This window comes from Garra rufa, chromosome 6 (genome assembly GCF_049309525.1).
Source record: "Garra rufa chromosome 6, GarRuf1.0, whole genome shotgun sequence".
In the NCBI taxonomy this organism is placed as follows: domain Eukaryota; kingdom Metazoa; phylum Chordata; class Actinopteri; order Cypriniformes; family Cyprinidae; genus Garra; species Garra rufa.
In genome coordinates, this window is record NC_133366.1 from 42,595,510 (window position 1) to 42,611,365 (window position 15,856).

Below are 15,856 nucleotides of genomic sequence, written 5' to 3' on the forward strand. Positions count from 1 at the left end.
TGATTTGAATATGATCAAAGATTATATATGGATGTGTACAGGCTATTTGCTATTGAAAATATAGCATTTTAAAATGAATTTAAAAAATGACTTGAATAAAGATTTGTTTATTTTGCCGAACAAGACAAAATGAGGTGGTGAATATCACCAAAAAGACTAGATATTTTTAATTAAATAAAATAAAGTGATTAAATTAGCCCTCAAAAAATCTCATCTTTAATATAGTAAAACATTTTCGAAGCCTTCAAGCGCTTGGCAGATTGAAAGAACAAAACTAAAGCATGAGTTATATCAAAAGGTTATGTCATCACATATGTAGCCAATGAGATTTTGCACTCTAGAGACAAATCTGCATACAGGATGATCCTATTTCCTAAGCCTCTTCCAGTATCTGTGCTCCGAAACAGGTGCAGAACAGCTGACTGCAGGATTTATCCCCGCAGCTCATCTGCAGCACAAAAATACTAAAATGCAACCATAAAAATTTGCATTAATTATTATATACTGCGGGTAACAGGTGATAACTGCTTATGAACAATTGAAAATTAAAAAAATATATATTATTATTAATAATAATAAATGAATCATAAAGGAAGTTGTATAAAATTATAAGATTTGTATGCATTAGAAAGAAATCATACAAATTATTAATAATATTTAAGTTATTAATAGGCATAAAAACTGAGACAAAACAAAGTTTTACAAAGCACCCATAATTCGACTGATATTGCTGGAATTGCACTATGTAACATGTCATGCATGGCATCATCATATCCTCCGACCTCCATGAACCCTCTGTGCATGTGAATGCTACTGAGATTAACTCTCATGACAGTTACTTCACATCTGCTAACATCGAAAGCACAAAAGTGAACAATTCACAAAGAATAAATACAGATTGAAATACACAGAACAACACAACTGGATCAGTAGATGCTACATTTGGACATTACGAAAGAAACAGACTCTTTTAAATAGCATCAGGGCTGTCTGTGTTCACACTTACTTGACCTTGCAATGATAAACGTAAAGATTTTGATATTAAATGATCACAGAATTCTTCAAACAGACATATTTGACTAATAAGTCAATATGTCAGCTGTATCTGAACTGGCATGGATGAGGTAAATAATTTGAGGTAAAAATGCTGTTTTGAATGCTTTTTAATTGTTAGTACCTTGCGTTTGCGCTCTGCTCTCTCTCTGTGTCTCCTGCGTCTCTCTCTGGCTTTGGCGATAGCCTTTAACTCAGGAGGTTGTTCAAGTTCCCGTGCCTTTTTCAGGTGTGCTGCTGCATGTGCCATGATGACAAAACACAGCCGCCACAGAAACCATACACAGGTACTCCTGTCGTTTCAGATGTGGAATAGCCCCGTATAATTTAGCATATTAATGTACAGCAAATGTTGGAATCCTTGTTCTGCTTTTCCCAATGGTCCTTTGAATAAGGTGATAATGGACGCTCTGTGTAAACAGTCCTCCCTGGTTAACTGTGAACTCCCTCCTCAGTGCAAACAGTTTGTCTCTTTTCCTCTACAGAGAGTTACTGCAGTCCATTGGTTGGCAGAAGAGAGAAAAGCCTCACTTGCTGAATCTGAATATATATCGCCATGTGTGAACTAGGGACCAGAGAGAGAGAGAGTGTGGGTGAGAGAGAGAGAGAGAGAGGACCTGCCTGTCCAGATGTAGAGGCATCCTGTAGGATTGAATATGTGTGTGTGTGTGTGTGTGTGTGTACTTGACAAATGTGTGTATAAGAGTAGAGGCAATTAAAAAGACTTTGTTTTAGAGTAAAAAAAATGAGGCAGTTAATAAAATCTGTGTGACAAACATCAATTCTACACGGACACCTGTGGCACATAGCGTGCTGCTCAGAGCTGGGGAGGAGTTTGGGGAAGACCACAGTGGCTGTTGGGAGCACTGGGAATAAATACACTGGGGCAATGGTAAGCCACATACAAATCCACCTGGAGGGGAATGGTACACCCTGACACACAGCTACTCTAGTTACAGACCCGACCAGGTGGGGTGAGGTGGCATAGTGTTTAATGCCGATAGGGCTGATAATAAGAGAACTGCTGTGTCAAAAAGGCACTTAAACCTGCAGGATGCTCCAGAGGGATTATAATATAAATCCTCCTGAATCTAAAGGTGTCTGCTAAAGGACTACTGCAGATGCTATGGAGAAAGTAATCCTTAATTATTTCTTAGTAAGGATCTCACTTAAGCTGCACTCTTAAAAATAAAGGTTCCAAAAGGGTGCTTTTGTGGTGATGCCATAGAAGAACCATTTTTGGTTCCCCAAAGAACCTTTCAGACAACAGTTCTTAAAATAACCATTTTGAAGAATGTTTTAAAAATCTAAAGAACCATTTTTGACTATAAAGAACCTTTTCTGCATTTGAAAGGTTCCATGGATGTTCAAGGTTCTTTATAGAACCAATGATGCCAATAAAGAACCTTAATTTTTAATTTTTCTTTATTTCTTTTTTTTTTAAGAGTGTGTCAGGATAGCCTCAAAATAACTACACTACTGTTGTAAGTGTGTTGTCAGATTTTTTTAATTATGATGTTTTTTTCTATCATTCATCAAAAAATTTCTGAAAACAACAAAATTGTAAAGTAGCAAAATTGTTTTCAACAGTCAATTTTTTTCAAAAGTCTTTTTGAGCAGCAAATTGGCGTATAAGAATGAATTCTAAAGGATTACATGACACTGTAGACTGGAATAATGACAAGAATTCAGCTTTGCCATTACAAAAATAAATTGTAATAATATAAATTGTAACAGTAATTAACAGTATTACTGTTTTTGATCAAATAAATAAAGCTTTGGTTAGCATAAGAGACTTCCTTCAAAAACGATTATTTTTTTATTTATTACCAACCCCAAATTTTTGAAAAGTAATGTACACTACCAGTCAAAAGTTTTTGAACAGTAGGATTTTTCATGTTTTTTTTTTAAAAAGAAGTCTCTTCTGCTCACCATGCGTGCATTTATTTGATGCAAAATACAGCAAAACAGTAACATTTTCTATTTTTTTTTATTTGAATATATTTTTAAATTGTAATTTATTCCTGTGAAGCTGAATTTTTAGCATCATTACTCCAGCCACATGATCCTTCAGAAATCATTCTCATATTCTGATTTGATGCTCCAAAATTGTATTATTATTATTATTAATATGTTGAAAAACAGCTGAGTAGAAATTTTTCAGGTTTCTTTGATGAATAGAATGTACAGAAAAATGTACTTAACTGTTTTAATGTGACACTGAAGACTGAAGCAATGATGCTAAAAATTAAGCTTTGATCGCAGGAATAAATGACATTTTAAAATATATTCATGCAGAAAACAGTTATTTTAAACAGTAAAAATATTTTACTATATTACTGCTTTTGTTGTATTTTGAATCAAATAAATGCAGACTTGGTGAGCAGAAGAGAATTCTTTAAAAAACATTTAAAGTCTTAGTGTTCAAAAACTTTTGACTAGTAGTGTATAATATTGTATTATTAAAAGGTGAAAATGTTACTGAGCTCTTTAAATTTAAAACATTCTAAAGTTCTAAAAGACACATTTTGACACTTTTCTGACAGGTTTGCAAATAGATTTTTAAAGGTATATGTCTTCTTTAGTCAATCCGGTGTGGCATTTTCAAAATTTGAATGGGTTGCATTTACATTTCGGTCTGACTTTCTCTCAAAAGTACATTACAAACTGGTGTCACTGTATTACTAAGGACCACTTAATTTGGTTTTAGAAAAACGTTTTCAAAATATTCCACTAAATTAGTGAGGACATGTTCAGAAATTTGGTCCTTACAGTGTAGACAAACCTGTACACACACATTATCACACCAAACTGCAAAAATGCACTACATGCATTTTTCTTGGTCAAAATACTTCTACACCACCTTTTGGATTGCAAAAGTAACTACACCTCCGTAATATAGACCTGAGTACACTGACATCTGGTGGTTAAACTGCACACTATAAGAAACTCATACATCTACCTCTGTCTGGGTCCTTCAAGTAAGTATAAGTCTTATAAGAGAAGCACTGAACACTAAGATTTCTAAAAAAATGTACTGTAGTTTGTGTATATTAACCAGTTTTTGACAAACTACTGTCTCATTATATTTTTAAACACTTTTCAACTGAATCCAACAATTCAAATCATAGCATGTCATAATTTTGACATAATCTGTAGAATTAGCACAAATCATTCACATCATTTTATATATATTTTGTCGCCCCATAATTGAATTCATAGTAGTCAAAACGCTGAAATAAATCTACTATACTCTGATTTATAAATATTAATGTTTTAACAGGTTTTAAACTGAATGAAAAAAAGAACAAATCTAAAATGCAAGCCAGCTCTGTTAATGGAAGTGCAATTCCTCCACACTTATAAATCATTTATTATAATTTAAAAACATCTTCTTTTTTTATTTTTTACTACAGATGGTGCTACATTACAGTAAGGTATTCTCATCCTTAACAAGCGCTGCATCTCATGTTATTTATTGATGTTGTAAAAGCAAAAGACTAAACAGCAGCAGAACCCCCCCAAAATCTATAAAACACTGATATTTTATGACAGCTGATAGTCTCCAGAGAAGAGCAAGAGCTGTGTAACTAGAACAAAGACACAGGCTTACACAGAAAGCAGGGCAAAGACGGACCATCAATCATGTTCCTTCAACCTGCTTACTGGTTCGACCCAAACAACCAAGCTATTTCAGCCTTAAATACTCAACATACAGAATCTAAAACAAACATTTTTGCCTCAGTGCTAGAGAATTGTGATTGGTCGCCAGGTTGTTGCTATGCTGTATTTATGACCTCCTAAGGATGACATCATGATAAAGATCAGGCTGTAAGACTGCTGTAAATATGTTAAAAACACCACACCGCAAAGAGAGATGTTTGACATATGGTGCATTTGAGCTTGAAAAGGTCTCGTCATGCTGACAAATGGACAAGCAGAGGACAGGATCAATAGAGTGATAAACATGAGCAGTGTATGCAGAGGCGCCAGGTCTCAGATATCCATGTGGAGAGAGCAGCGCTCCCAGGGGAATACAAGTTATCATCATCTCTACACTTACTGAACATCATTATACAGGATGCTTATATTTCGCTCATCACAGCTGCTAGGGCTGGCAAATCATGCTGCGTCAGGAGCCTGCGCTATAAACAATAAGAGCTTTTTTTTATGTGTACGAACGTGCTAGTAGTAATTTTGGAAATGATTTATATCCAAAGTGACTTTCTGTGTGTAAATAACTTTTTTAGTAATCTTAAGATCCCTTTTTCCCACTACAAAAATCCTTTAGTGCAATAGAAAGTATCTTTATGAAACCATCAATGCCCTTAAAAAACAATTTGTAGTGCTATCTAGCATTGTAATGACCAAGCAAAAAAAATTGGGTTTTTAACATTTGTGCAAATTTATTAAAAATAAAAAACTGAAAAGATCCGGTTGCATAAGTATTTATACCTTTTTCTGGGACACTCGAAATTTAGCTCAGGAGCATTCATATTGCTTCTAGATGTTACTACACTTCGAGTGGAGTTAAATTGTGGCAAATTCATTTGAATGAGTATGATTTAGAAAGGCACACACCTCTCAGAAAAGTTCTAACAGCTGAAAATGCATATCAGAGCAAAAACCAAGCCCTGAGGTCAAGATAACTGCCTGTAGAGCTCAGTGACAGACTTGCGTTAAGGCAATGATCTAGGGAGGAGTTCAGAAAAAAATCTGCTGCATTGAAGGTTCACAGAAGCATTCAAGCCCCCATCCAAGCTGACAGAGCTTGAGAGGTGAAAAGGTGAGGCAAAGAATGGCAGATAATTGCCAATTGCAGATGTGCAAAGCTTGTCACATCATACCCAAAAAGACTTGAGGCTGTTAAGGTGCTTCAACTATGTACTGAGTTAAGGGTATGAATACTTATGCAGTGTACTTATTTCAGTGTCATTATTATGGTGTATGGAGTGTAAATTGATGTGGGGAAAAACTAATTTAAAGCAGTTTAACATAATGCTGCAACAAAACAAAATGTGAAAAAAATGAAGAGGTATGAATACTTTTGCATGGCACTGTATAGTGTGTTGATGTAGGCCTATAGTGTGTATGGCCATAGCTGAGTCTGCACTTTTCGATTAACATCATCTAAAACCTGTTCAGTCTTGAAGCTCTTACAGTGTTTGTTATTAAGCCATTAGTCAACACATCGATCTTTCATAAAAGCTCACTCACAGTCAACTCTCAATCCTATTTCTCTGCATAGATCCATCACTCTAATGCACTAGATGTAGAAGCAGGAATGCAGCAATATTGAAATGTTTGGCCGATACAATATTCAGTAGTTATAATGGCCAATAACCAACATAATGCATGACATTTGAAAGAAAACAGGGGATATTTACACTAAAACTCTAAATCAAAGCATTAAAACTTAAAATTACAACTGTTAATAAAAAAGTATTCTGCAAGGATGAATTCAAAATGATGAAAAGTGACTGTAAAGACATTTTATCGTAAATGCTGTTCTTTTGAACTTTCTATTCATCAAAGAATTCAGAAAAAATAGCACTTCACAAAAATAGCAGCTTGGCTGTTGTTTTTCAACTGTTATAATAGTAATAAATGTTTCTTGAGAACCAAATTAGCATATTAGAATAATTTCTGAAGGACCATGTGACACTGGAGTAATGATGCTATAAATTCAGTTTGCCATCACAGGAATTAATTCCATTTTTAAATATATATTAAAATACATTTAAGGTCAAAAGTTTACATGCCCAAAATAAGAGGGATCATACAAAATGAATAAGATATTTCACATAAAATATATTTACATATAATCCACAAGAGAAAATATTAGTTCAAAAGTTTACATACACTGGATTCCCTGGCTCTTAATGCAACGTGTTTTCTTCTGTAGCATCAGTGAGCATTTGAACCTTCTGTAATAGTTGCGTATGAGTCCCTCAGTTGTCCTCAGTGTGAAAAGATGGATCTCTAAATCATACAGTCATTTTTGGAAAAGGTTCAGATACACAAAAAATGCTTAAAAACCCAAATAGTTTGTGGGAGCTGAAGGATTTTTCTGAAGAACAGCAGGCAGATTAATTGTTCAGGACAAACAAGGGACTCCAAACAAGGGAATATCATGCATTTTGTATGATCTTATTTTGGTAAAAATTCTGCGAGGTGTACGTAAATTTTTGACCTCAACTGTATGTCTTGCATTCCTATTTAAAAGCACTGGTGTAAATAGATACTAATTTTATAGACTCAATAAAGACTGACACACACAGCCATTTACAAACACCTGGCACAGTCTCAAACCTTAGTGAGCTACCTGCCTAGACAGCATTTTGGCATCATTTAGGCACAATCCCAGTGTCTGAAGGTGTAGCCAAATTGCTACACCTATTATCCAAAAAAAGTCAAATTTGTGCCAGAAACAGTGACTCTTACACACATATCCTTTATGTATAAAGCAATCCGACAATGCTTTGCAACAAACTTGACCCCTTCATTTTAATTCAGTAGATTTCTATTAGTAATCCACCAGATGAGAGGATATTGATCACAATAAGGTGTGCTAAATGTAATACTTCTCAGTATTTCTCTCAGCACAATTCTCTTATCTCTATTCCTGTCAGTAGATCTGATAATACAGTTCTTGGACTAGATTTGTTGTGGATCCCCTCTAGAATAGCTCCCACTTTTCACCCTATTAACTACAGCAGTTCTTTCTTTCCTTCTCTCACTCACAAGTGTAAATGTCATGCAGCTGATAGTGAAACGGCCTTGCATACACACATACACAGGCCTGAAAATTCCCACTTCTAGAAAATTTGCTTCACGTTTCATTACACGGTCAAGCCACGGGTCGGAAACCTCTCCATGCTCTCAAATGTCACTGTAGAAATAAACAGATCAATGATCACAGACTCACATATCAGTAGAGACCACACCCAAACACACACTGACAGATGCACAGAGAGAGAAAGAGGGCATTAGCTGAGAAAGAGCGAGAGAAAGTCGCATAAAAGGCGAGAGATGAAGGAAGAAGTGTCATGACAGAAACAAGAGAGTGAGAAAGACAAATGCAGACGCACTCTAGAGAACACCCTTGCAAAATTCAACACTATGCTCTACACATTATTTGAACATACAATATCTGTTCTACCACTAACAATTTGTTGACTGTAAAACAAATATATATGTACATTTGAAGTCAAAAGTTTACATACACCTTCCAGAATCTGCAAATTGTTAATTATTTTATCAATATAAGAGGGATCATACAAAATGGATGTTATTATTTATTTAGTACTGACCTGTATAAGATATCTCACATAAAAGATGTTTACACATAGTACACAAGAACTGTTAGAAAACATATATGAGTCCCTCAGTTGTGTGAAAAGATGAATTTCAAAATCATAGTCATTTTTGGAAATGGTTCAAATACACAAAAATGCTGAAAAACCAAAGAATTTGTGGGACCTGAAGGAATTTGCTGAATACCAGCAGGCTGTCTAGGACAAACAAGGGACTCATGAACAACTATCACTAAAAAAAAAACAGATGTTGATAATTTAGATAACAACACAGTATTAAGAATCAAGTGTATGTAAACTTTTGAATGGGGTCATCTGTATAAATTCAACTATTATTTTTTCTTGTTGTGGACTATATGTAAACGTATTTTATGTGAAATATCTTATTCAGGTCAGTACTAAATAAAAAATAACGTGCATTTTGTATGATCCCTCTTAATTTGGTAAAAGAAACATTTTGCAGTTTCTGCAAGGTGTATGTAAACTTCTGACTTTTGACCAACTACATCCTGTCATACTACTACTGTATGATAGACTTTGACTTTGTCACCATCTTCACCAACAGCATACAATACATGAACCATTCACTCACTACTTTAGTGTCTGATTCATTTTAAATTAACTTAGAGTGCCGGCAAGAAAAGAAAACACGTTTACAGAAATCAGATAAGTCTGGTGAGTCTGAATCCAGAAGCTTCTTATTCTTAGCCCAGCTCATTTGATTCTGCATATACTCTGGAGGAAAGGAAGGACACGTGCGGTGAAAATGAATGCGACTGGAAGATATGGAACTGAATGCACTCTAATTCGATTTGAAGTTGCTAGTTTCCAGTTTCCAGGCCTCTATCTCACTCGCTTTGCTGGTCTGGGTTTAGCTTAGTCTCTTTCTTTCGAAACAGGTGGTTCTTAGATAGAATAAACTGCAAAAAGGACTGGAATTGATTCAGACCCTGCTGAAAAAAACAGCTAGAACCAGCCTAGGTTGGTTGGCTGGTCTTAGCTGGTTTAATCTGGAAGTAGCTGGTTTTAGCTGGTGGTTTCCCAGCCTGACCAGCTAAGACCAGACTGGCCAGGCTGGGAATGTGGCCAAAACCCCTCTAAAACAACCCGGTCTCACTCCCAAGTCATCACATATTGACGTTTGGTCGGGAGCTGACAGTGAAACAGCCTTCCATACACACATACACAGGCCTGAAAATTCCCACTTCTAGAGAATTTGCTTCACGTTTCATTACACGGTCAAGCCACTGGTCGGAAACCTCTCCATGCTCTCAAATGTCACTGTAGAAGTAAATAGATCAATGATCACAGACTCACATATGAATATTCAAATTTTTTTTTAAATAAATTGTGACTGTAGTTGTATCTGCCTGTTATATCTGTGTTTTATTGACAAATGGTTAGGTTTAGGGGACTGTTTGCATTGAAAAATCACACCCCAATACATATGCAATAATGGCAATATTATTACCCAATATATCATTTAATCATGACGATAAAATTTACAGTGCCTTTCGCGTCAGCTTATTGACGCCAAGGGTTTCTTATTTAAAGCAGTGGAGGACCCTGCACGTCCAAAAATGACGCTGAAGGGGTACCCTGTGCGTCAAAATGTGACGCCAAAGGGTCCTGACCAAACGTCAATATGTGACGACTTGGGAGTGAGACCGTGTTGCCTAAAACTAGCCTGCTGTCCAGCTATGACCAGCTAAAACCAGGCTGGTTGACCAGCTAAAACCATCCAACTTGTCTAGGCTGGTTTTAGCTGTTTTTTTTTAAGCTAAAAGTCTAGACAAATGTCACTGATGTCTTAATGACAACATGCCAGTTCAGTTCAGGAAGAATCTATAAAAAACTTCATTTGTTGTTAGTGGGTTGAAAATATCCTGTTTGTAAGTATTAGTTTTTAATAAGCACTTGATTTACATAGCTATTTATTTCAACAGTATCATGCTTTTTTACATTCTAGGGATGCATTTCTTAAAAGTATTAAAGGGATAGTTCACCCAAAAATGAAAATTACCCCATGATTTATTCTCCCTCAAGCTAGGTGTATATGACTTTCTTCTTTCAGATAAATACAATCAGAGTTATATTAAAAAATGTCCTGGCTCTTCCAAGCTTTATAATGGCAGTGAATAGCTGTTGAGATTTTGAAGTCCAATAAAGTGCATCCATCCATCATAAAAAGTACTCCACATGACTCCAGGGGTTAATAAAGGCCTTCTGAAGCGAAGCGATGTGTTTATGTAAGAAAAATATATTTAAAACTTTATAAATCGTAATCTCTATCTTCCGCTAACTCGAGTAGATAATGTAGGAATTACAGTAGGTGTAGTGCAAGTTCGGGTGAGAATATGCTAGTCTCGTGAGGGTCTTCTTGGCTTATATCAAAATCCTCAGACATTTTTCTTTACAAATCCTCATTTTGTAATTTTAGTTAATGACTAATTAATCAGGTGTTTTGTTTTGCTCTCTCCTTTGACCTCATGTCACACGCCCTACGTCATCCTGGAACACCGGAAGATAGAGACTACAGTTTATTAAGTTTTAAATATGGATATTTTTCTTACGCAAACACATTGATTCACTTTAAAAGTCCTTTATTAACCCCCGAGAGCTGTGTGGAGTACTGAACAGTTAAACTGCCCACTGTTCTTCAGAAAAATCCTTCAGGTCCCACAAATTCTTTGGTTTTCCAACATTTTTGTGTATTTGAACCCTTTCCAACAATGACTGTATGATTTTGAGATCCATCTTTTCACATTGAGAACAACTGAGGGACTCATATAGCCTGGAAAAATCCAGACCCTAATCTATTAAGATTAAGGGTCTGGGATCGAGCAATGAAAACTGCCTAACTCGAGGGGCGGCACCAAGCATGCATTTGAAACTCTCACTGCACACAATTGGATAACGCCACGACCAATCACAACAATACACGCTTAGCTACCAGCAGAGCTAAATGATGTTTCATTAACAAAGTTCGGGAAAAGCTTGTAAGATACTTAGCGTAAACATCACAAGAGGAGCCCACTCAAGTCAATCAGCGCCATAGGTTTAAATACAGCTGACTCACCTCAATTCACTCGATGGTTTATCAGTAACCCTCCACCACCCCATCTCATCACTCCAAGTTCTCATTACTCCTATTGGGGGGGTACTCTGGGTTCGGGCCACTCCCGAGCTCGGAGCCCTTCACCGGACAGCACGCCAAACATGCACTACTATTCTCCGGCTAATTATATGTAAGCGTGAACTCGTGAACTGATAGATTAAACTCTTGCCGTATCCAGTCGGCAAAACAGCATAAACGTCCTTCTTGCAAAGGAACGATTCGAGTTTTCGGTTTTCTGTTCCTCTTTTATATGAAAAGCCAAGTCTAACTCGTTCATTGTAGCGGCCAAAGCCGTTTCAAACGACTGGTGTTCATCTGTAGCAACAGCGATCTTTCAAAGTTTACTACATGATTCGGACGTCGCAGCGCTGTCGTCATCAGTTTAGCTCACCTCTGTCCCGCCTACATCAAATACACCGATTTGATTGGTTCCCACAACTGCTTACGTAATGCAGTAACCTGCATCATTGCTCGATGCCAGAGTGTCTTGCTGAGACAATTCAAATTGTGCTCTTGTGAGACCTCTGGATTTCCAGGGTAGGACTCATATGCAACTATTACAGAAGGTTCAAATGCTCACTGATGCATCAGAAGGAAAAACAATGCATTAAGAGCTCGGGGGTGAAAACTTTTGAACAGAATGGAAACGTGTACATTTTTCTTATTTTGTCTAAATATCATATTTTGTCATTTAGTCCAGCCCTTTAGAGGCTACAGAAGATACTTACATGTTTTCCAGAAGACAAAACACGCTAAATTTACCCTGGTCTTCAAATTCAAAAGGTTTTCAAGGGGATGCAAACATTTGAACAGGGTCATTTTTGTAAATTCAGGTATTATTTTCTCTTTTGGACTATATGTAAACATCTTTTATGTGAAATATCTTATTCAGGTCAGTACTAAATAAACAATAACATGCATTTTGTATGATCCCTCTTATTTTGATAAAATAATTAACATTTTGCAGATTCTGAAAGGGGGATGTAAACTTTTGACCTCAACTATATATATAAACAGCATAAAAATACAGCTTTAATGGCATTAGTATTTGCCATTTCAAAGCTCTAAGGAAACAAATTTCACTTTTCAATATATCAAGTATCAAGAAATCAAATGATTGAATTTTCAAAATATATCTTTTCCCTTTTATAATGTGATTTGGAGGCTGAGGAAATTGTGAGGCGGTTACTAAAACATCAGATCTATTGTGTGGTGGAAAGAGCCACTCCCTAAAACTGATAAATAATGAATCATGTGACTTCAAAGTACGTGCTTTGTCAACTTAACAATGACAAAATAGCAACTTCAGAATCACTAAAGAATGTACCTGAGCGTTTTAAGAGAAACTGAAAAAGTGAAGGTAGACAAATATTGAAGTATTGAGAAAAAGAGACTGAGAGGGAAAGAGAAAGAGGAAAGGATGGATCAATAAAAGTATGCAGACAGCAGACGGGACAGCAATCACATCAGAGCATCAGCAAGCCTCCGTAAACACACTCTACTCAATTAGCTCTCTGGGAAGGGCAGGCTATTGTGTATGCATGTGTGTGCAATGAGCCATTCTGTCTGCCCTCTCCTTATAGAGGCTTTCAAGTAGCATGCAGCACAAAACATTACCTTGGCAGACACGTAATTCTTGAGACGCTTTCCATCTGTTAAGGTGTGTGAGGTGAGGTGAGCTGAACGTGTATTTGGCTTTATACATGCATAGTGTATTTCCTCTGCCTGACCTCTACTCTACTTTAGCAGAAGAACTGACCGAAAGACTAAAGCACTTTGTCTATTCCATTACCCATCCTTCCAAGGGCTCGGAAACCATTTCAAATTTCGGCTTTTTAGCAGACAATCATTACTTCTCAAGGACCAGTTCCTTAATGCATCCACCACATCTTTCAAATTGTTCCTAATCCATCTACCCATCTGTTTTTCACCCGTCCTCAAGCCGTCATTGATCCATTTTCCACTCTTGCGGGAAGTCCTGATTGGTGTTTCATAAATATTTTAAAGTATGAGATGCATTTCCATGTCCCACACTCCCACCTTCACCCTTTCAAAAATAGCCAATCGAGTGGATCAAGGCAAATCACTGCAGTCAAAGCTATTGTTTTTTCTTCACTAGATAATATTGCTCTATTTTACCTTTGCATTTTCTCAAAATTAGTTTAGTTCTCATGTACTGAGCCAGAAATCTTGATTTCAGTAGCACATACATGCAACAAATTTGACAGTTTTTTTGTTTTTATTTTTTTTCTGGCTGTTGACAGTCATTTTTTATTTATGATAGTGATAAAATAAGATACCTGAAATCCCCTCTATAAAAACCTTATGTCAGACCTTATGTTAACAATATGTCAACAAAATTAATTACGAATTCTGAACCTGGCTTTATCCAGTGTTCTGATTCCGGCTGTATGTTTTTTTTTCCTTCTTCTGGAGCATCAGTGAGCGTTTGAACCTTCTGTAAAAGTTGCATATGTGTCCCTCAGTTGTCCTCAGTGTGAAAAGATGGATCTCAAAATCATACAGTCATTGTTGGAATGGTTTCAAATACACAAAAATGCTGAAAAACCAAAGAATTTGTAGGACCTGAAGGATTTTTTCTGAAGAACAGCAGGCAGGACAAACAATGGACTTATAAACAACTAAAAAAATAACAAACAAACAAAAAAACACAGCTGTGGATCTTTCAGGTAACAACAAGAATCAAGGGGGTGTAAACTTTTGAATGAGGTCATTTTTGTAAATTCAACTATTATTTTCTCATGTGAACTATATGTAAACATCGTTTATGTTCAGATTTCTGTATTGAATTTTATTTATAGTACTTTTTTTAATCTAGGTTAATGATATTTAAAAATGTGTCTAGAAAATCTATTTAGAAATAGTATTGTTCATCTTAAATTCATGTTATTTGAAATAAATTAATTTATACAGCTTGGAATGTTAAAAATATTAATAAACACTATGAAAGTATTGTTTATTATTATTTTGTGTTAGCCATTGCATTATCTAAAGTAACATATACAACCTTATTATTGTTATTAAGTGTTATTAAGTTATTAAAGGAACACTCCACTTTTTTTTGGAAATAGGCTCATTCTCCAACTCCCCCCGAAAATAATAAGTTAATAATAATAAGTTGAGTTTTACCGTTTTGAAATCCATTCAGCCGTTCTCCTGTTCTGGTGATATCACATTTAGCATAGCTTAGCATAGATCATTGAATCCTATTAGACCAATAGCATCGCGTTCAAAAATAACCAATGAGTTTCGGTATTTGTCCTATTTAAAACTTAAATCTTCTGCAGTTATATCGTGTACTAAGACCGGCGGAAAATGTAAAGATGTGATTTTCTAGGCCGATAAGATTAGGAACCACACTCCCATAATAGTCAAGTAATAGTCAATGAATTTTGCTGCCATAATGTTAGTTCCCAGCTAGGTAACTTCCAACGAGGAACGCTCCCTGTGCATGCAGTTGGTCACGTTGTGCTGTGATGTGCTGCGTGATATTACTAGTGTTGGGTCGAGTCCACCTAAGTCGAGTCCGAGTCGAGTCCGAGTCTTTAACCATTCGAGTCTGAGTCGAGTCCGAGTCCAAATGGGTCGAGTCCGAGTCCAACTAAACACTACTGTTTGTCAGTATCTTAACCTTGTTTTAACCTTTACAACTAGAATAAGGCAATGCCAATTTAAATATAAAAAAGCAAACCGCTATTGCATATTGCCATTTGGATTTTTGATTTCACACCATCTTATAATGAGTGACCTGCTCAGCAAACTTTAAAGTCATGTAACAGAAGTTATAACTTACGTATTGTGACATATTTCAGAGTGAAACAGCTTTTAGAATGTGAAAAATTATAGGGCTGAACAGGACTTAACTTTATTTGCTGGTATATAGTAAATGTATAAATTCAACGGGGTGGTAGTGAATGAGACCCGAGGAGCAGAAAATTCACCTCTTATCTCTGATTTTGGGTTTTATATGACAAATGGTAAGACCTTATGTGGGGTAGATGGCATTTTGATTTTTTTTTCTTGGATGAAAATGAGGCTGTGAAAATGAGTTTTTAAGTAGCAGTCTACGGAGGCCATGGAATAAAAGAGTAAAAAAAAAAGTAAATTTGAGTTTATATTTCAAAATTCTGACTTTATTTTCACAATTTTCAGATTATATCTCACAATTTTGATAAGAAATGACATTCTCCCTTTCCCCCTCAGCTCAAAATCATGAGGTTAAATCCCACACTTCTGACATTTTTCCCCTCAGAAAACTCTGTTGAGTTAATTTGAGTAATAAAGTCCAAAATACAAACAACATATAAAAAAAATCTGATTTGTGAGATAAAATAGGCAAATTTAATAT

The 15,856-nt window shown here is 35.9% G+C and overlaps 1 protein-coding gene across 1 annotated transcript in view; it reads right to left on the reverse strand.

The window, feature by feature from the left end:
* ank2a (ankyrin 2a, neuronal) overlaps nt 1-1,303 on the reverse strand; it is a 58,906-nt gene extending 57,603 nt beyond the window's left edge. The window contains exon 1 of the mRNA XM_073843253.1: nt 1,178-1,303. Coding sequence (XP_073699354.1) covers nt 1,178-1,303 — 126 coding nt within the window. The remainder of the gene's footprint in view (nt 1-1,177) is intronic.
* Between the last annotated feature and the right edge of the window lie 14,553 nt (nt 1,304-15,856).